General features: G+C 42.7%; 2 protein-coding genes across 3 annotated transcripts; both read left to right on the top strand.

The window, feature by feature from the left end:
- Nucleotides 1-3545: 3545 nt before the first annotated feature.
- wbp11 (WW domain binding protein 11) lies at nucleotides 3546-10328 on the top strand. 2 transcript variants are annotated; one of them, XM_079253308.1, is made up of 12 exons: nucleotides 3546-3693; nucleotides 4826-4912; nucleotides 5018-5049; nucleotides 5141-5234; nucleotides 5414-5610; nucleotides 7431-7558; nucleotides 7640-7806; nucleotides 7911-8129; nucleotides 8409-8534; nucleotides 8619-8903; nucleotides 8978-9163; nucleotides 9248-10328. In XM_079253308.1, the coding sequence occupies exons 2-12, from the start codon at nucleotides 4849-4851 to the stop codon at nucleotides 9895-9897; spliced, it is 2148 nt and encodes a 715-aa protein (XP_079109434.1). In that variant the 5' UTR covers nucleotides 3546-3693; nucleotides 4826-4848; the 3' UTR covers nucleotides 9898-10328. The 2 variants fall into 2 exon arrangements, with proteins under 2 accessions (XP_079109434.1, XP_079109433.1); XM_079253307.1 differs by having other exon boundaries at nucleotides 7431-7564.
- Nucleotides 10329-10775: 447 nt separating this feature from the next.
- ddx47 (DEAD (Asp-Glu-Ala-Asp) box polypeptide 47) lies at nucleotides 10776-19955 on the top strand. Its single transcript, XM_079253453.1, has 12 exons — nucleotides 10776-10907; nucleotides 11103-11196; nucleotides 14561-14749; nucleotides 14834-14905; nucleotides 15021-15139; nucleotides 16998-17069; nucleotides 17210-17326; nucleotides 17411-17557; nucleotides 18496-18633; nucleotides 18746-18816; nucleotides 18913-19042; nucleotides 19639-19955. The coding sequence occupies exons 1-12, from the start codon at nucleotides 10779-10781 to the stop codon at nucleotides 19801-19803; spliced, it is 1443 nt and encodes a 480-aa protein (XP_079109579.1). The 5' UTR covers nucleotides 10776-10778; the 3' UTR covers nucleotides 19804-19955.
- The last annotated feature ends 373 nt before the right edge of the window (nucleotides 19956-20328 follow it).

Genomic DNA, 20328 nt, shown 5'->3' with positions numbered 1-20328 from the left:
GATGATTACACAAATCACGTGACTTAGCAGTTAGTCCAAAATCAATTAGCTTCACTTTGAAAGGCTGCAATTTCCGGTTTACCAACATTACATTGTCTGGGTTAATATCATTGTGTGACAAACCGATACTATTGAGTGCGTTGATGGCCTCCAGTAGCTGCTTTGCAATTGTTCTGATTTCAGAAACATGCAGTGACTTCCTCTTCCGTTGTATCAAGTCAGATAAGCTAATGTCCAGCTTCTCAAAAACCAGACAATTTACGCCCATGTACTGAAAGCACCTGTGGAATTTGATCAAATTGTTTTTGTCAGGATCTAATTTTTGGATTTGGTGCAAGATCCCAGCTTCTCTTCTTCCTAGTTCGTCAAATTTTCTTTTCAAAAATTTAATTGCCACTGTCCTGTAATTGTTGTACACGTCGATGCATTCGGCCACTTCTCCAGTAGACCCTTTTCCAATAAACTCACGAAGACAATATCCTCCCAACGGATCATGCACATAACAATTTAATTGTATCGCGGGATGAATATCCCTACTGGAACAGATTCCCATTGTAAACTGTGACGGATTAAAAAAAAAAAAAATCCTGTAAATTTGCTAGATACTGAAAACTACTTGTCTTTTCTGAAGCGATCCTTTAGAAATGAAGGTGTGTGAACAAGTAGCTGGCTATTAAAGAGTGGCGGGTCTGACATCATATTCGATTGCCTTTGACATCAAAGGATTAAAGGATCAAAGAATAAAAGGGAAACCAATCTCTGACGATGACGTCAGATTCCATTCTCTTGCTTCGATCTTAGGACCTTTTGAAAATAAATTAAAAGTACTTCCTGTAGCTGGCAGCATATTCGGCACAATGTTTATGTGTTGCCATGGTAACGCCGGAAGCCGGCATTCGCGCTGTTTTTTCTTTGTGGGTTTTTATATAAAATGAATTCCTTTTTTTAAACACAGTTTCGGAGTGTCTGATTGTACTATTTTGGAAATGCTCTGATGATTTTGGCCATTATTTGATTGCTGTGCTGCTGTTTCTGTGAGAATAGGTTTGCGTTTTCAGGTCATGTGACTGCGCCCCGGAAGCTGTTCACTAAGCGCCAACAAGAGTAAAGTAAAAGAGACATCGGGAGGAGTTTTATGCGCTTAATAATTCTACTGCTGGTCTGAAAGGCGAACACGGTATGTTTGATGAGGTATTTCTTTTGTTTATGGATATATTGTAAACAAGGTTTAAATTGGATATTTAAAACGTAAATATATTCTAATATTTGTGATTGGAAAAGAATATTTGAGCCTTGATTTTGAAAAGACAATTTTGTCTTTCAGTTTTCACGGTGTTTCGTGGTTATGGAATAAAGAAAAGTATGCATCAGTAAGAAGCGTGGATTCTTTATGACCAGAGTAGTTATAGTGAAAACGTGGCCCAATTCCACCAAACCACGTCATCTCCTGTTGGGATCATCAGGCTTCAGAGTGCAGACCTGCTTCATCTCCTGCTGGCATCATCAGGCTTCAGAGTGCAGACCTGCTTCATCTCCTGTTGGGATCATCAGGCTTCAGAGTGCAGACCTGCTTCATCTCCTGTTGGGATCATCAGGCTTCAGAGTGCAGACCTGCTTCATCTCCTGTTGGGATCATCAGGCTTCAGAGTGAAGACCTGCTTCATCTCCTGTTGGGATCATCAGGCTTCAGAGTGAAGCCCTGCTTCACGTCATATGGTCACCAACAACCAGGCCATTTCACGTTGAACTAAGTAAAACACAAGTTTCACACCAAGCATTTCTGGCACGATATAAGAGTAAGTTGTAAACTTAACAGTGTAACCACATGGCAAAGCCACTCAGAGCTAGTGAACTAAAACCTTAGAGGTCATCGTTTGGAAATTCAAATCTGTCATCTCATGGTAAAGTGTCATAACTAAACAAAAAGGATCATATAAGTGAAATACACAAGTTGGTGTGATTTGAGAACATATTTCCTTTGAATGACAGATTTCAAAGCAGTACTGTAATTATATAACAGGTTACTGCAGTGTGTCTAAAGCAAGGTTTTGCATTACTTGCAATGGTTGAAGTTGTATATTTTTAGGGTCCGAGCCATACGAAGTATGGCAAGGCCCTATTGTTATTGTAATGTTTATGTTTTGTTTATTATTATTCTTCCCAGCACAACTCACTCAATTTTGACCCCCTTAGACCCCGTGAAAAGTTGCGAAACTTGGCACACGCCTCAGTCCTGGTGAAAATAGCAATATTCTGGGGTCTGCGTGCACGCCAATGCAAAAATGCCTCGACGGCGCCCCCTAGAAACGCCAAAAATGGCCTCTAGAATGGTGAAAAATTTTTTTAGTTTGACATAGGACGACGAAATTCGGTACACATGTCTATCACATCAAGACAAGTAAAAAAGTCATTGAAATGCCTGTTGTCATGGCAACTTGCTGTCCGCCATCTTGGCGTTTGTGGCCATTTTTTTGCCCGTTTTTGTCAATTTGGGCGCATTCTGGGGGGGGCCCCTAGGGGCCCGATAGTCTACTTTGACCTAGGGCTACGAAATTCGGTACACATGTATAAGTAACCAAGACGAGCAAAAAACTCTATTGAGAACCTGTTACCATGGCAACGGTGTGTCCGCCATCTTGAAAAAAATACTCCTCGCCATTAAACACGGTTTGCTTATATCTTCGCACAAATTCATGCGATGTGCACCAAAATTGTAAATATTAATATTTGGTAGGTCCTTAACACATTACAGAATGTATTGTGGGGGGGGCACTTTTTGGGGGGAGCCCCTAGGGGCCCGATCGTCTACTTTCACCTATGGCTACAAAATTCGGCACACATGTGTAACAACCCAAGGCGAGTAAAAAAGTGCATTGACCACCTGTTACCATGGCAACGGGGTGTCCACCATCTTGGCGTTTACGCCCATTTAGCACTGTATGTGCATTGTTTTTGAACAAACTAGTTTTGGATTTGTGCCTTTTACTTCACATCCACCCGGAAGCTTTGTGGCGAGTTCGGGTGGAGGTTTCGGCATGAGGCGAGGACCCGATGGATGCCGCTTGCGGCTTTAATTATTATTATTATTATTATTATTTTGTACATGTAAGTATGTCTATATGTACTAGTTCAGCATTCTCTAATAATTTTCTTTTTCTTTGCTTCCGTACACGGTCCTGCTCCTGAAAATGATTTGTATATGACTTCGATCAATAAAAAGAAAAAAAAAATTAATAATAATTTTTTAAAAAACTTACCATTTTCAGTTTTGAGAAATATTGTAGTTGCGCATAATGACCACCAGAGGGCAGGAAAACTGGCTTGTATTAGTGTGATAAAAAATATAAACTGCGTGAAGAAGATAGTAAATCTTTTCAAAATGCAGCCTATGAATACTGACTATTGACAAATATTATATACAGAGATAAATGCAAATAGAAGCATATATACCTATAAATAATTGTAAAACATCTGAAATAACTATTAGACTTTTATGTCTAACGCATTTTGATGACGTCAAACCCACCTTTCCGCTCTTGCCCGCGGCAGTAAACATGGCGAACGGCTAACGGAGTGCATTCAGTCCTGGGGATTTCCTTTAAGGGCTAAAAGCAAATATAATTTCCTTTATTTCTGGTATCCAGTGCCGCGTGTAAACCTTACAGCGCCCCACAAGCTTTTCCTAAATAAAAGGTAAAGGCCTTTGCCCTGCTATTGATGCTAACTCGGGCCTAGCTAAAAGAGCATGCTAACCGTGCTAGCTAACTAGCTTTCAAAGTGCTGCTTGACTCCTTACATTTAGACAACATCTTTAAAGCAGATACTTTATTTGCTTTATAGTATTTGTTGTCTGAAAGCGTTTAGTCCAACAGAATGCATATTTCACGTCACTTTTATTAACTTGTTAGCTGGTTATGGTTAGCTGCTATGTGAACGTTGCAGTGTTATGACTTCATAGTTGTTGCTACAGAATAATCAGGATGGATATTTGGAATTTACCTCCTAAATAACTAGGAACTAATGAAGTAAAAGAAGTTTCTCTTAAAATAATTCATAGATGTTACCCATCAAAGTTTTTTTCTACAAAGATTTTAAAAAGATATAGAATTAATTTGCTCTTTTTGTGAAGGACACCCTGAAGACATATTTAATTTATTTTGGTTTTGCCTCCACCAGATTGTGGAATTCTAATTTTTATTCTGATCTCTTCCTGTAACTGAACCAAGTTTTTCCTCTTTGCTTTGAACATATATTGTTTGGCTTCATTAACTACCCATCTGAGAAAAACAAACGATTCATTAATCTTATTATATACTTGACAAAATGGCATATTCACAAATGTAGATACACTAATCTAAAGCCCATTTTCTCTAATATTATTTATGAGGCCAAACAATATATCAATTCTATCAAGTGTTCCACTAGCATGAAAGCCATTAAGACTATTGATTTGTGCACTTTTTTTGTGTGTGTATTTATATGACTGTTGTTATTTATGTCATAGCTGCTTCTAAGAAATTATAACTCCCTGGAGTATGTATTATTCAGTTTTGTACTGCTCTGTTTTACACTGCATACTGCTTGTTTAATAAAGAAGTAAAAAAATAAATAAATAACAGTATGGATAGCAATCTGTTGATGTAGCATAAGAAGAGTTAGTTTTATTCATATTGTCATTTTGTAAACACAAAATGCTAACTATTCCCCATGACATTACATTATATGAAACATCTTAACGGGTTTTATAGCTCGTGTTGGCTTTAGATGTTCCCAGATTTCTGTCGTACTTGGTTTGCTAAACTTTATTTCTGTCATAACTGAGCAGAGTGGAAAAGACATCCTGCAACAATGGGGCGACGGTCAACCTCTTCCACCAAGAGTGGAAAGTTTATGAACCCCACCGACCAGGCCCGTAAGTACTGATCTGTGAAGAAAGCTGCTTCACCTAGAATGATCTGATGGACATTTATCAGATGCAAGAATCACAACTTATGAATGCTTAATGTCCACTTTACAGGAAAAGAGGCCAGGAAACGGGAGTTAAAAAAGGTATATGAGCTAGTATTCATTCATTTAAAGTTCATATACGTGCAGCAGTTTACAGTTTTCATTGTGCCTAACTTGGGAATTCTGTTTTCAGAACAAGAAGCAGAGGATGATGGTGAGAGCAGCCGTGCTAAAGATGAAGGACCCCAGACAGATCATCCGAGACATGGAGAAGCTGGATGAGATGGGTGAGGGGAGAAATCTGTGTTTAACATGTGCTTTACAGTTTTATTATATTAGATTGTATATTTTTTCTCAAATTTAAAGGCTTTGGGAGGCTTTATGCGTTTTATGTTTTCATCAGGCTTATTTTTTTTAAAGGCTTTGGCAGTTTCTAAAAAAGATATGTTTGCTCCCTTCCCTGCAGAGTTCAACCCAGTTCAGCAGCCCCTACTGAATGAGAAAGTGTTGAGAGACAAGAGGAAGAAGTTGCGTGAGACATTTGAACGCATCATCCACCTGTACGAAAGAGAAAATCCTGACACCTACAAGGAGCTTCGCAAACTGGAACTGGACTATGAGACTAAACGAGGACAGCTGTCTCTTTATTTTGATTCAGTCAAGGTATGTTTGGATGTTGCAGATGAATCAGTTGTTTGGTTTTATTTCTTATACTTAAAACTACACACACACACATATAATAAATATATATATATATATATATATTTTAGTGACATATAGCATGTACAGTATTGTGCAAAAGTTTCGAGTCACCCCTGCCTATTCTCTCAGCCAAGTCGGACGATAGTGTTGGTTTGTCTATTTTGCAACATAACTCAAAAAGTTATGGATTGATTGTGATTAATTTTCAGGAAATCTTGGAAATAAAATAAGGAAAAATGTATTTGATTTGTTGGGCTGATTCAGAGCTCAGCGCTCCCTGAGTGCTTCTAGTTTCATTATATTTTGCTTGTCAGGAACTGAGCTACATTATAATATTCTGTTTGAGTGTGTTTGAGTTGTTGAGGCTCTCGTACAGTTTTTCTTTGCACATGGCTGCTTTTTTCATTCATTTTCAATGCAGTCCTTACACTGGACCATCTTAGAGGAGTGTGACAGGTCTTCATTTTATTGTTGGTTAAGCCACCTAACCCTGACCGTTACTCAGACATAACAAACAAGTTTATGTTCTATTTGTATGCACTGCAACCTGTCAGAAAGACATGTAACCTTTTACATTTTTTTAGATGCATGTATTAAAAATGGGAAAGGTTTGAAAAGCAAACTGCTGCTTTTGCACCAACAGTTATTCCCAAAGAGATACTTGCTATAAAAGTGACATCTCTCATGATATGCATTAGAAAACAGGCAGGAGTAGAATCGAACTCTGAAAGTGATCTCTTGATAGGGAAGAAATTCCATCTTTTTCTTGTAGACAGCAAACAGATTATTACTATGTGTCACAGGATAGAAAAAAATCAGAGGAAAGAAAAGGTAAACTTATCCATACATGTCCTCATTTACATTCTGCTTGTCAAATGTTCTAAAAGTCTTGAGCCACCCCTCATTATTTTATATTTTGCTTCCAAGGAGCCACTCTGTCTTGTGATCTTTTAAATTTTCTGGAGCATTAGTTTCTAATGGTCTTTCATAGTTTTTTTAGGGGTGTTGTCTTGCGTTCCAGTTAACCCTGATATCCAGATCATTCAAACATTAAAAAAGTCTCCTACTCAAGGAAGGATGAAGCAGCGTTGTCGCCACATAGCTGCCAACTTGGCAAAGAGCTGATTTTAAGGCACTTTGTTCTTAGCAGAGAGTTCTGTAGTGGCATGAAAAGACTGAAAAACACCAAAGATTCAGTGTTGGTTTGTTGTTTTTATTAGTGGGACTTTTTTCTTTTATGTTTACTTGTGATGTGGAGCACTGTGGCTAACGACAAATGTTTTTTAATGCGCTGTACAGTTTGATAGATAAAGCATATTTTTGTGCAAACAAGTTTATTCCCAAAGAACCAATTACCAAAGACTTGCATATCCTAACATGATGTGCAGTATGTCCTAAAGAAATTGAGGACAAAGAGAACAAACCCAGTAAAAACCTGTCACATGACCACATAGATGCATCTGAACCTTCAGCTGATCCTGCTAAGGTTCAGCGAAGCCTTATCAGATATCGTCTCCATGGAGATGTAGTGTCTCAAAGTAAAAATGTGGGGAAAAAACCTGAGGTTTGCCAAATGAAACATAAACTGGACTGAAAATTGGTGGCAACTGTGCTGACCAGCTGGGTTGAAACATCGTCATATATATTTTGTAGGGAAGCTGCAATTGGAAAGAGGGTTTTATTTTTAAATTCTGTTATTATAATTTATGTCACATCATCACATCATGCAGCCTGTTTGTTGTGTAATTTTACTCTAACATACGATGTGTGCTGCTTTTCAGAATGCAGAGTTAGTGGAGGTGGACAGCATCCCTTTACCAGACATGCCACACGCTCCATCCAATATCCACATCCAGGACATCCCACTACCGGGGGCTCAGCCTCCTTCAATACTAAAGAAGACCTCCACGTTCGGGTAGGCTTTCACCTGCGTTTGAACTCGCTGTCGAGTACGGCTGCGTCACTGCAACATTGTTTTTACGTCTTTTAGTAAAGGGCTGCTCTCGTCATCCTCTGGACCCGCGGTAGTAACGGTACCAGGTGTCCCACGCTTACCTCCAGGGAGGAAGCCTCCTGGGCCTCCCCCTGGGCCTCCACCTCCTCAAGTCCTGGCGCTGTATGGCATTCCAGCTCGACGAGCGTTTGGTACAGACCCAGGTGACGTGCAGTCAGATTCTTACAGGGCCCTACTTTTTTATTTTTGCTATAACAGGCTTGATTCGACTCGCCTCCCTTCCGTTTTGTTGTGTTTTCCTGAACAGAACCCTCCATTCCCGGTTTGGAAAAGGAGACTGCGATGGATTTGGGGAGAGATCGGGACAGTGGTAGCGAGAGCGACAGAGACGACTTGGATGACGACAACAGTGACTCTGAGGAAGACAGCGAAGAAGAGAGACATGAAGCAGGAGGTGGTGAGCAGAGGGCGCGAGTGGACCACCATGACGACGACCGGGATGGAAGTAGAAATGAAAGGCATGCTGGTGAGGATCGCAGCAGAGCTGCAGCACATTTACACACAACTTCTCAGTTAAAACAAACAATTATCTTTACTGTAGCCGTGTGTAGTTAATACTGAATAAATCTGCATCCTCTGTTATTATTTTTCTTTTCCTTGTCTAGCTTGGTCCTTCTAGTTTTATCATTTTATTCTTTTTATCTCCTCTTTCAGGCAGGAACTTTCACAGCCTGAAGCAGTTTAGATGTCAGAAATCTCGCTCTCTGTGATATCTCTCCATCGTGTTGATGTCTCGTTCCTGCAGGTCGCAGTGTACGTTTTGCAGATATGCCCCCGGAGGCTCCTCATGAGGGAAAAAAGAAGAAGAAGAGAGTGGTGAAGAAGACCAAGGCCATCACGCCTCTGCAGGCCATGATGTTGAGGATGGCAGGTACTGTGGAGCGTCTGCATGGCTGTTTACGCCGCTTATACCCGTCTGCCTGTCGGGATTTATTCATTTCTTTTCAAACTTCAGGTCAGTCTATTCCTGAGGATGAGGAAGAAGAGGAGATGGAGGAGGAGGAATACACAGATGAGTCAGACACCTCTGACACGGAGGACCGGGGACCCCCAGGGGACAGTCAGGCTCATGTAATGGCCATTCAGCATATGCCTCCGCCTGCTGGGGCAGTGGGACAGCAAGGTCCTCCACCCATGCAAGGCCCGCCAATGACAGGGCCTCCACCTTTGGGCCCACCTCCAGCTCCTCCGATGAGGCCCCCTGGTCCTCCTTCCGGTCCACCTCCTGGTCCCCCACCAGGTTTGTCCCACTAACTGGACCAAACACACGCTTTCAGCTGTGGTGTGTGTATTCATGTCATTTATGCTCTTCAGGTGCTCCTCCATTCTTGAGGCCTCCTGGTATGCCTGGAGGAATAAGGGGTCCGATGCCTCGTCTCCTGCCTCCTGGTCCTCCACCAGGACGGCCACCTGGTCCACCACCAGGCCCCCCTCCTGGCCTCCCACCTGGCCCTCCCCCACGTGGACCTCCTCCCAGATTACCACCCCCAGCACCACCAGGTAGGCACATATCTGCAAGAGTCTGCGTTTGCAAAGATCCGCTGAGTCAACATAACACATTCATCTCTTTTGCACTTCATCCAGGTATGCCACCTCCTCCCCCGAGAGCAGGAGGACCCCCACGTCCTCTAGCGCCACCGCTCTCCCTGTTTCCTCCCCCTCTCAACTCCAATGTCCTCAGCGCTCCCCCCAACATTGTCCAGAGGCAAAAGGCTCCGGGTTCCAGCCAGGATGCTTCACAGAGCAACATGCCCCCCCCTGCCATGCCCATGCGGCCGGGCGTCATGCAGATGCCCCCTCCACCTGGGACAGCCGCTGCAGGAGCAAATCCTGCAACCATCGAGAAACGAGCCAACATCACATCTGTTGCAGCTGCCGGGGGCGGCCTGGCAGCAGGCGGCGGCTCCGGCGCCACCATCTCCGCCAAGCCGCAGATCATTAACCCCAAGGCAGAGGTCACCCGCTTTGTGCCCACGGCACTGAGGGTGCGTAGGGACAAGAGCGGGGTAATGATGGGCGCGGCGGCCGGGCCACTTGAGAAGTTGGGGGGTGGTGTTGGAGGAAGGAGGGGAGATGAAGGTATGGGAGGAGGCCAGTGGCAGAAACAGCAGGTGACCACAGCTCCAACTGGAATGGCTAACCCAGCCCAGATGGGCGCTGTGTCTCAGCCCAGCATGAAGACTAAAGACCAGGTTTATGAAGCCTTTATGAGGGAGATGGAGGGACTTCTTTGAGGTTTCATGGGTTCTCTGAACACCAAGTGTATTTCTTCTGTTTTTTGAGCAGATCAATGGAGGTTCCTGTTTTCAGAGCTTTTAACTAGATCAGTTTCTCTCTAACAAAGGACAGGCTGCTACATCATCAGTGTGATTCAACAGGCTCATTTTCATGCGATGTGGATTGTTATTTGTGTTATCAAAGAGAATTGAATGATTTGACAAGGATAAAGCATTTACTCATACATCGGTGTAAAGTCGAGTTGGAGTAGGATTTTGTTTGTTTTTTTTACCCTACAACTGTGTTTTGCTTCTATCCAGCTATTTGTTAGTTGTCGATAAAAGGCAGTTTTGTATTATTGCAAACAGAAATGTAGACATTTTGTCCCACACTGGCAAAATCCATGTTGAAATGTTGATCTGCAACTTAATAAATAGTTAAAAACCATTGCAACATTGTCTTTCACTGTAGCATAGTCAAAGACTGTAAACAACACATTAACAAAAGGTGCATACATGTTTAATACATTTCAATTCAATTCAACTTTATTTGTATAGCGCCACTTCACAACAATGTTGTCACAGGGCACTTTACATACACGAATCAACATACACATCATTTCGAGCCAATAGAAACCAACTGATTGCAGCGAGTCATGACTTCGATCCAATCCTCCATCCTGAGCATGCACCCTGCGACAGTGGGAAGGAAAAAACTTCCCTGTAACAGACAACAGTTTACTGTTTTTCCAATTGCGTTGTTTGTTGACACACTAAAGTAAGTTTTCCATGCAAAAACGCAGTAATCAGCTTAAAAACTCAAACAACCATCAGCCATTGCGGTCCAAACGCTAAATCCACTTCGCGCCTGCGCATTGCCGAGCCGATCACACGTTGGGATGAAAAGCATGGCGGACGACAACCGGGTTAGCTTGAAGGAAAACACTGAGGCGATTCTTGAAGGTCCTAGTAGTGACGATAACGAACAGACAAACAACGAAGAGGCTGTAAAGACGTTCAAGGATTTGGTAAGTTTGTCTCCTGTAGAGTTTAACATCGTATCTTAGCAACATCATTGCAGTTCCAGGCAGCTAAACCTGGCTAAGTCTCATGTAAACAGTTTTATGCGACCAAACACTTCGATTTGTCAACGTTTGGAAAATGGTGATAAATATGTAGTTGAACATTATGAGACATTTATTTCCCGTGTTTTCCCCGGACAGGGTGTTACTGAAGTGCTCTGTGAGGCTTGTGATCAGCTGGGATGGAAAAGTCCAACAAAGATTCAAGTGGAAGCCATACCAGTCGCCCTGCAAGGTGATGGTTAGCAGCTCACTCTTTCTAGTGGTAAAGATGCCTTTAGTCGTCCTACTCCGTTGCATTGTTCATATCTGATTATACTTGCAGTCTATACCAGTTTTTACAGAACTAAAAGTAGAAATATCTGTGTACAAATACTCCATTACAAGTAGTATAGCAGAACATTACATTTTTATTCACTGCATGAACACTAATTTCTTACATTATTTGGCTTTTTGACATCTAAATGGTATTACAGCTTGCTGTTGATTAGATAAGTAGAATTATTCCACGATGATTTTATTGAACACATCAGTTAAGCTAATACACTACTCACAAAAAGTTAGGGATATTTGGCTTTCAGGTGAAATTTATGGAAAATGCAATATGTTCATGCTACAGTGATACATCATAAAAGTAAGACATTTAAGTAGAAGGATGCACTACTGATTTCCTCATCTCAAAAAATTCATTCAACACAAAAGGTAACAACAATGGTAGTTACACCACAACAAAAAATTTGAACGTCTCAATATCTCGTCATGTGCCCTTGAGCATCAATTACAGCTTGACAACGACGTCTCATGCTGTTCACAAGGCAACTTATTGCCTGCTGAGGCATGGCATCCCACTCTTCTTGAAGGGCAGCCCTCAGGTCATTGAGGTTCTGGGGTGCAGGGTCTCGAGCCTCTACACGACGGCTCAGCTGATCCCACAGGTTTTCAATGGGATTCAGGTCTGGAGAGAGTGCAGGCCATTCCATTTGAGGTACACCAGTCTCCAACAGCCGTTCCCTGATGATGCGGCCTCGATGAGCAGGAGCATTGTCGTCCATGAAGATGAAATTAGGCCTGTGCTGTTCATGTAGGGGCACAATCACTGGATTAATGATGTTATTCAGGTAGTATGGGCTTGTCACTGTACCATTCACAAAGTGTAGGGCAGTTCTGTACCAAGTGGACACCCCTGCCCTCACTGTAACACCGCCACCACCAAAAGCTGGCCTGGTGACAACAGTGGCTGATGCATAGCGCTCTCCCTGACGTCTCCAACATCGTTGCCGGCCATCATTTCTGCTCAGTGTGAATCGACTTTCATCAGAGAACAGCACTGAGGCCCACTGGTTCCTCGTCCAGCGTAAATGCTCCCTGGCCCATGCAAGACGATGATGCCTGCGCCTGGTGGTGTGGTCAGGTATCCGTGCAGGTCGTCTAGCGCGCAGACCACGCTGATGGAAACGGTTTCCAATGGTCTGACATGACACTTGGGTGCCTCTCACCTCTCTTAAACGTGCCTGGAGTTGAGTGGCATTCATCATCCGGTTTCTCAGGGCAGTGTTCACAATGTAGCGGTCATCAGCACGGGATGTGGCCAAAGGACGTCCACTTCTAGGCCTTTCTGTGACTCTTCCAGTCTCTCCATATCTCTGTTGCAATCTGCTGATGACACTCTGTGACACTCCAAGCTCAGTGGCCACTTCTGTCTGAGAACGTCCTGTTTGAAGCATCGCAATGGCAAGGGACTGTTGTTCCATTGTTAGGTGTCGTCTTGGTCTCATGATGTCAAAATGTGAACAGCATGATGAGGACAACTGTTTAAACACCAGCTCTAATTGAACCAGGACATTTATTGGTCAATTCAAGGATCACACACCTGCCGTGATTTTTGCCGTTAAGCTCCTTGTTAGAGAACAGCAACTTGTGCAAAATTTATTGAAACATTTAACAGTTGGACATGTGCATTTAAAAGCTTAGAGAGGATCACATTAAGTTCACCTGTACAGGTTTGAATGCATTTTAGGCTTGTTGTGAAATTTCACCCAAAAGCTGAATATCCCTAACTTTTTGTGAATAGTGTAGATACATTATATATAACACATTATGTAAATCGCTTAATTGGATCAGAAATGCAAACATGACACTTACTTGTAATATTCATTCATTCATTTTCTTAACTGCTTAGTTCAATTAAGGCTTGCGAGAAGGATTGAGCCTGTCCCATCAATCGTTGGGCCAGAGGCAGGTAACACCGTGGACAGGTTGCCAGTCCATCACAGAGCCAACATAGAAGGACAAACAACCTTTTATGCTCATACTCACTCCTAGGGAGAATTTAGAATAACCAAGTTGACCAAACATGCATGTCTTTGGAAGGTGGGAGGACTTTAAAATATTTCCAATGCCTCCATACAGTTAGAGCTATGTGGAGGAAAAAATGGCTCCAAAGTTTAATTTCAAAGACTTCATGTATTTTAATAGGAATACATTTTAATTAACTGGAAATACAGATTTTAAAATTGTCTGAATGAAGTCACAGGTGATGGACGCTGTCATTAATAATTTTACAATAATTAAGCCAAATTGTAAAAAGACTGAACAAGCATGTCTTGTTTAGAAGGCTTGTAGGAATGTGACAGTGCAGCTTAGCCCTGCAGAAGTTGCATTTCAACAAACCACAAGGCTTCTGGAACAATGCCTTTTGGATAGATGAGACCGGAGCTGTGATGCTGTGGAGTAATGCTAAGCAGCTGGTGTTGGTGAAACAGCGCAAACACCTGTACCAGCAGTCAGACACAGTGGTGCTCCTTTGCCTCTTATTTTGTTGGTTCTGGTTCCGACTGCGCATGAACTTCTAAATTAAGATAAGATAAGATAAACTTTATTTATATAGCAATGTTCATAGACACAAGGTCACAAAGTGCTTCACAAGAATAAAAACATAGAAAACAGTATAAATACACAGCAGTGTCACCGAGTCTTTTTGGAGCTAAAATGCTTGCCTGAACAAATATGTTTTTAAGAGGTTTTTAAAAGCATCTACTGAATCCAGAGAGCGCAGATCCTGGGGAAGCTCTGGAATGAGCTTTCCCTAGGATTAATACACAAATTCTTGCATCCATATTTATTTCTATAAACACAGCACACTGTGTGCATGCGGGTCACTTCAGGGTTGTGTGCAGTTCACACTACAACGTGAAGGAGGTTGCATTTTAATGATAATGTGAATAACTATGCAAAAGAAAAGTAGAATTTCTGCAAAACATTGGCTTTTAGGATTAAGACCTGCATTGTGAACACAGACGTAGAGCGTGATGCCTTAACAAGGCCTGGATGAACCGAATCCGCAGTGTAAAGAGATGATATTTCCAATAATTACAGAAAAATGAATGCAGGTTCTGTGATTTAATTTAATTTTTGTTGCTAAATGAACTGAGCTGAGTCCAAATTGAATTAAAGACTCATGAGAATTGCATGCTTTTTCTTTAATCTCAACATGTAAAACTGTAGAAATGAAAAGACTGCTCTTTGTCACACGAGCGTTTGTGCCGCTGCTGCTAACACGACGGACTCCTGTCTGCTTTAACTCTTTCCTTAAACTGCAGGGAAAGATGTCATTGGCCTGGCAGAGACTGGTTCAGGAAAGACCGGTGCTTTTGCTCTGCCCATCCTCCAGTCACTGCTCGCTACGCCTCAGAGGCTTCACACACTCGTCCTCACCCCCACCAGAGAGTTGGCATTTCAGATTTCTGAGCAGTTCGAGGCTCTGGGATCCAGTATCGGCGTTAAGTGTGGTAGGTGTCAGCAAGCAGCTGATCTGCAGCGCATGAAAACTTCAGACGTTTCTCCATGTAACCAGTTTCACCTTTTGTTTGCAGCTGTGATTGTTGGTGGGATCGACATGATGTCCCAGTCCTTGGTGTTGGCTAAAAAACCTCACATTGTTATCGGTAAGATCATCGTGCCATCAGCTGTTGTTGTTTTGAACCGCAGATTTTTGCAACCAAAGCAACCATTAAATATTTAAGCTGTTTTTGTAGTGATGTCAGTTGTTTGTGTTTTCAGCCACACCTGGCCGGTTGATAGATCACTTAGAAAACACAAAGGGCTTCTCCCTCCGAGCGCTGAAGTTCCTGGTCATGGATGAAGCAGACAGAATCCTGAACATGGACTTCGAGACTGAGGTGGGTCCCATGAAGAGTGTTTTTTAGTTGCCAAACAGCAACAGTTGATGCCTTTGGGCGCAGCTGTACGTCTATTAGTTTTTTAAAAGCAATATTTGTAAAGGTTTCGACAAACTACAATGGCGATTTGCAGGTGTTTCCATTTAACTGTGATTTTAGTGTGAAATCTCATCCGGCTGACAAGATTTATGAGAATCGTGGCTTATGCGATGGAGGCGTGTCACGTTATTTTGGGGTTTTGTACTTGCTTTGGAGGATTTTCCTCGGCTTTTCGAAGCCTGCAGTTGTTGGAAAGCCCAGGTTTTAAAGATCACACTTGCTTTGAATGCTGTTTTTCAGTGGCTGCCTCTGTCAGGGGTCTTGAAACCTGAGTAAGCCTGATGCTCAAAGAAAAACAAAAACATATTCCCTCCTCATTTTTTCTCAGTTTAGCTAAATTACTCTCACAACATTCCTGTAATACCTATAAAATTATGAATATGTGTTACAGTCAAGGCCTCCTTAATGCACGGGTTTACCTGGGTTGAAGCCCAGGGGCCCATGGAGTTTAGGGGCCTATAATTTTTGGGACAAAATTACAGATAAATCCAATTGTTATGTAACTTGTAAGTTCTCCTGTCAATCAGCGTGTTATGCAAATTTGAGACTGCTGATTGATCCGTTGCCACCATGCCAAATCCCACCCCCCTATGTGTCAGTCATTTTGGTAGAGATAGGTGGAAGACGTCTGCCAAAAAAGGTCCAGAGTGGTGCTTCCAAAAGAAAACTGGCTCATGACAAACAGAACCAGGGAAAAAAAATGACTAAAAAGCATCTGGAAGCTCACTGATTCTTTTAGTCTCACACGAATGACAAATGAGGAAGTGCCCATCCGACCCACCTGAGAAAGCAGCGGGGCCGTGGTGATACCCAGGGCCGGATTAAAAGTGCACAGGTCTCTGGGCCCAGAGTGTTCCAGCCCCCCCACCCCCCCTTCCCCACCGCAATATTGTGAAAATTGTGAATGATACACTGTGAAACAACATTCCTAACATCTCTCAGCCAGTGGTACCAGTAGCGATACACTAGACACTGTGGTGTAACTATCTGGCTTTTATGTACATTTTGTTTCATGTCCAAACTGCTGGTGTTTGCCCTCCATGGGCCCCACATGGGCTTTGGCCCCTGGGCCTGTGCCCCCTAATGCCCATTGGATAATCTGGCTGTGGTGATGCCACAGGAGAGGAAGGCAGAGGAAGGGCGGAGTAGGAGCAGCAGCCACACAAGCACCAGAAAGGGGGACGAGCCAGATGACCCAGGCCTCTGACTTAGACTGGTCCAAAGTACACGCTTACTGGGCACAAATGGGACAGACAGCTTGTCAAAATAAAAGCGCTGACATATCTGCGTCTCAGCGCACAAAAACATCAGACCTTTGCACAGTTGCTTACATAGTCTGTAACCTTCTGAACATGGAGCATTAAAATTTAAGGACATAATTACAACTTTCTGAGCATAAGAGACCAGTAGAACGGACAGTGCCGTGTTTAGTGACGACCTCTGCAGGTTTTCACATGCTGTGGCTGTGCAGTGTCTGAAAAGTAATGTTGATGAAGCTGTTTCTGTTTACAAAGCATGGCTTCACAGAGTTTGTAGTTTGAGCTGTTGCTGCTGTTGCTCTTATTATAGTCACGGTATTGATATATCAATTCAACTAAATAAAGAAAAAACTCAGTGTAAGCCTAGATATTATTTTCTGTAATGAGACTTGGTACATCTGGAGGATGGGACCAGGCCTGCTCAGCCCAGGGGCCAACAGTAAGTAAAGGCGGCCCTTGTCACTCTGTGTGTATGATGTCTATTTCTTATATTTTGCCAGGTGGATAAAATCTTGAAGGTGATTCCCAGAGAAAGACGAACCTTCTTGTTCTCTGCAACCATGACCAAAAAGGTAGCTGATGGCTTTCCAGTACTTTAACTCATGTTAACCGTGTGGCTTTGGTGTCTACATACCCACCATGATCCACAAGAGACACAGTTAAAGAGTCTGTTTGCATATTCTCACACTGATGTTCCCTCGCTGGCTAACAGGTCCAGAAACTGCAGAGAGCTGCTCTCAAGGATCCTGTGAAGTGTGCAGTCTCAACTAAATACTCTACAGTAGACAAGCTGCAGCAGTATTACATCTTCATACCATCCAAGTACAAGGTAGGGCGTGCACACAAGTCAGATGCAGCGTCTGTGTTTGAGGGCTGAATGTGAAGCTCGCATCCGCTGCTTGTTTGATGGCAGGACTGTTACCTGGTGTCCATTCTGAACGAGCTGGCCGGCAACTCCTTCATCATCTTCTGCAGCACGTGTAACAACGCCCAGCGGGTGGCGCTGTTGCTTAGGAACCTGGGCATCACCGCCATCCCTCTTCATGGACAGATGAGCCAGGTACAGCTTTGAGGATGAGCCGAATGTAGCGGGAATCTTCAGTTATGCCTCTTTTCCATTAGTATCAGCTTGTCTCAACTTAACTTGCCTCAACTCGTCTCAGCTTGGTCCCGTTTCTTTTCCTTTACAATTTAATAACAGGTGTAAAATGGGCGGAGTTTGTGCCAAATCACTGTGACGTCAGTGTTGTGCACGACAAGCTCTATAGCAACACAGGACCTAAAGGCCTGACCATCGGCTTGACCATAAATCGTTTCCATTTGTTGGAACCACTTCCAGTCTCGTCTGTTTAATCCACTCCGACCATTATGGTCCTTGACCTGCCGATAGTCACTTTTGAGCCTTTTCAGCTTCTCTCAGCACTGCTGAAAACTCCGTTTCTAGCTGCAGCCATTGAGTCGGAAAGCTCTTGATAGATTTTTTTCATTTTGTGTCGCTCCATCTAGTTCCCTCTGTGTCGTTTCCTCAGCAACCAAGCAAAGAAATGTCTCCACTTCAGTGTTGGACCACGGAACAGACTTTTGTTGCGCCATTGCTTTTCACGTAATGTAAACAACTTGCAAGTTGGAGTCGCTCTTCCAGTAGTATCACTCCCTGATCTCTGATTGGCCGCGCCCCTGACCAATAGCGGCATGCAGTCCGGTGACATCACACACAACCCGACTCGGCTCGCTTCGAATCTGGGCTGAGGAGTTACAAAAAAAGTACTGGTAAACGGGTACAAAAGCCGAGTGGAAAACCCCACAAACCGAGCCAAGGCGACTTAAGTTGAGATGAGCTGGTACTAATGGAAAAGGGACATTAGTTGTGATTTTATATTTATTGCAAACTCATAAATCTATATTTGAAAACGGTGAAACGCAGCTCCTCTTGTCATTTGTTGGGATTAAATATGTAATAACGTTCCGCGTCTGTCTCTTACTCCTTCTGCTGGTCAGAATAAACGTCTTGGAGCTCTGAACAAGTTCAAGTCCAAGTCTCGGTCGGTGCTGCTGGCGACCGACGTGGCCTCCAGAGGATTGGACATCCCCCATGTTGACTGTGTCATCAACTACGACATCCCCACTCACTCAAAGGTACCGGTGAGCTGATGCTCGTATTACCGCTGTCTTTCAGGATCTGTTTCACTGATATGTGATTTTTTTTTTTTTTTTTTTTTTTTTTCCCTCCCCCTGGTTTGATCTGTAGGATTACATCCATCGAGTTGGCCGAACGGCCAGAGCTGGAAGGTCTGGGAAATCCATCACATTCGTCACACAGTAAGAAAAACTTTTCTTTTCTTTTTATTTCTTTTCTTTTCTTTGTGCTCTTCTTAAATAATTCTGACTGCATCCAACACATCTCTGTTGTCTAAGGTATGACGTGGAGCTTTTCCAGCGAATTGAAAGCTTAATTGGGAAGAAACTTCCAGCTTTTCCTACTCAAGAGGAGGAAGTAATGATGCTGGTGGAGAGGGTGAGCGAGGCCCAGAGATTTGCCAGGCTGGTGAGTCATCTTTACTGTATGCTTGCTTTCCTGTTGTGTTTTCTGGATATTACTTCATACAATTAAGTCCTTGTTAATCTTATTCGACCCATCTACTAGCTTTATATTTGCTTAGACAAGTTTAATTGTCACTCGTCTTGCAGCCTGTCTCTTCTTTTTATGTTGATACATTTTCTAATCCTAAAACAAAGTGCATCCCTTACCAGCACCTGAGTATCAACACAGCATGGCAGATTCAGCTAAGAACATTGTCGAAGGAATCAAGGAAAAGAAAAAGAACAGTGACAAGAACATGAAATAATACAAGAATCAAGATTAAATTGACTTTCACTGCCTGGGGAGAGCTCAGAGAAGAGACAGGGTGCAGTCAATGCTGAATTAGCCGCCAGTAGGAGGCACCAAAGTGCAAGAATCTATCAAAGTTCCGTTGTGTAGCTTTAAAAGCAGTTAAAACCACTAAATGCTGATGCATTATATTATTATTACACTGTATTATTTAATGTGAAATTGATTAGGACTATAAAACACAGAGCAAACTGTACAATAGGATATTTATTAACCAAATAACTTAATGAATCAACAAATTTCTTTTTCAGGAAATGAAGGAAGACGGTGAGAAAAGGAAAAGGCCGAAAGGAAGAGATGGAGATGAAGATGACACGGAACAAGCAAGCGGAGTGAGGAAGAAAGTTAAAGGGGGATCAGGAGGAGGAGGAGGGGGGAAGAAGAGGGGTGGAGGAGCGTGGAGAGGAGGTCGATGAAGAAATCCACCGCTTTATAGAAATGTATATAACCACAAAACGCAATGCCTTTCCTGTTTTTCATGTAAAACTTTAGTATTATGACAGCTTGTTTTTTCCACTCTTAAGTATAGAGGCTAACGTCTATTTAATAACAGAAAAGTGCTTCTTTTTCCCATGTTAAAGTTTTTTTTCCATTTGAAATAAAACCAAACAGTAAAACCAAAAGCTGTCGTTGTAAGCCATGACAGAGATTTTCAGTTTGCAGCAGAGAAATGTAGATAATTAAATGCATGAAAGCCCTTCTGGGTAAGGAAAAAGCTGCTTTATCTGTATTTTCCCAGAGTCAGAGTGTTACTACTGAGTTAGTTTCCAATCTAACAAAGCAAGTTGGGGTTTTTTTTTTTTTAATATAAATCTTTATCTGCGATGGACTGGCGAGCTGTCCAGGGTGTACCCTGCCTGTCGCCCAAAGCCAGCTGGGATAGGCTCCAGCTTCCCCGCGACCCTGAATTGGAATAAGCGGTTCGGATGAATGAATGAAAA

This window comes from Telmatherina bonti (assembly GCF_933228915.1).
Source record: "Telmatherina bonti genome assembly, chromosome: 14".
Lineage (NCBI taxonomy): Eukaryota > Metazoa > Chordata > Actinopteri > Atheriniformes > Telmatherinidae > Telmatherina > Telmatherina bonti.
Note: the sequence above shows the minus strand (reverse complement) of the source record. Positions and strands in the feature narration are given on the sequence as shown.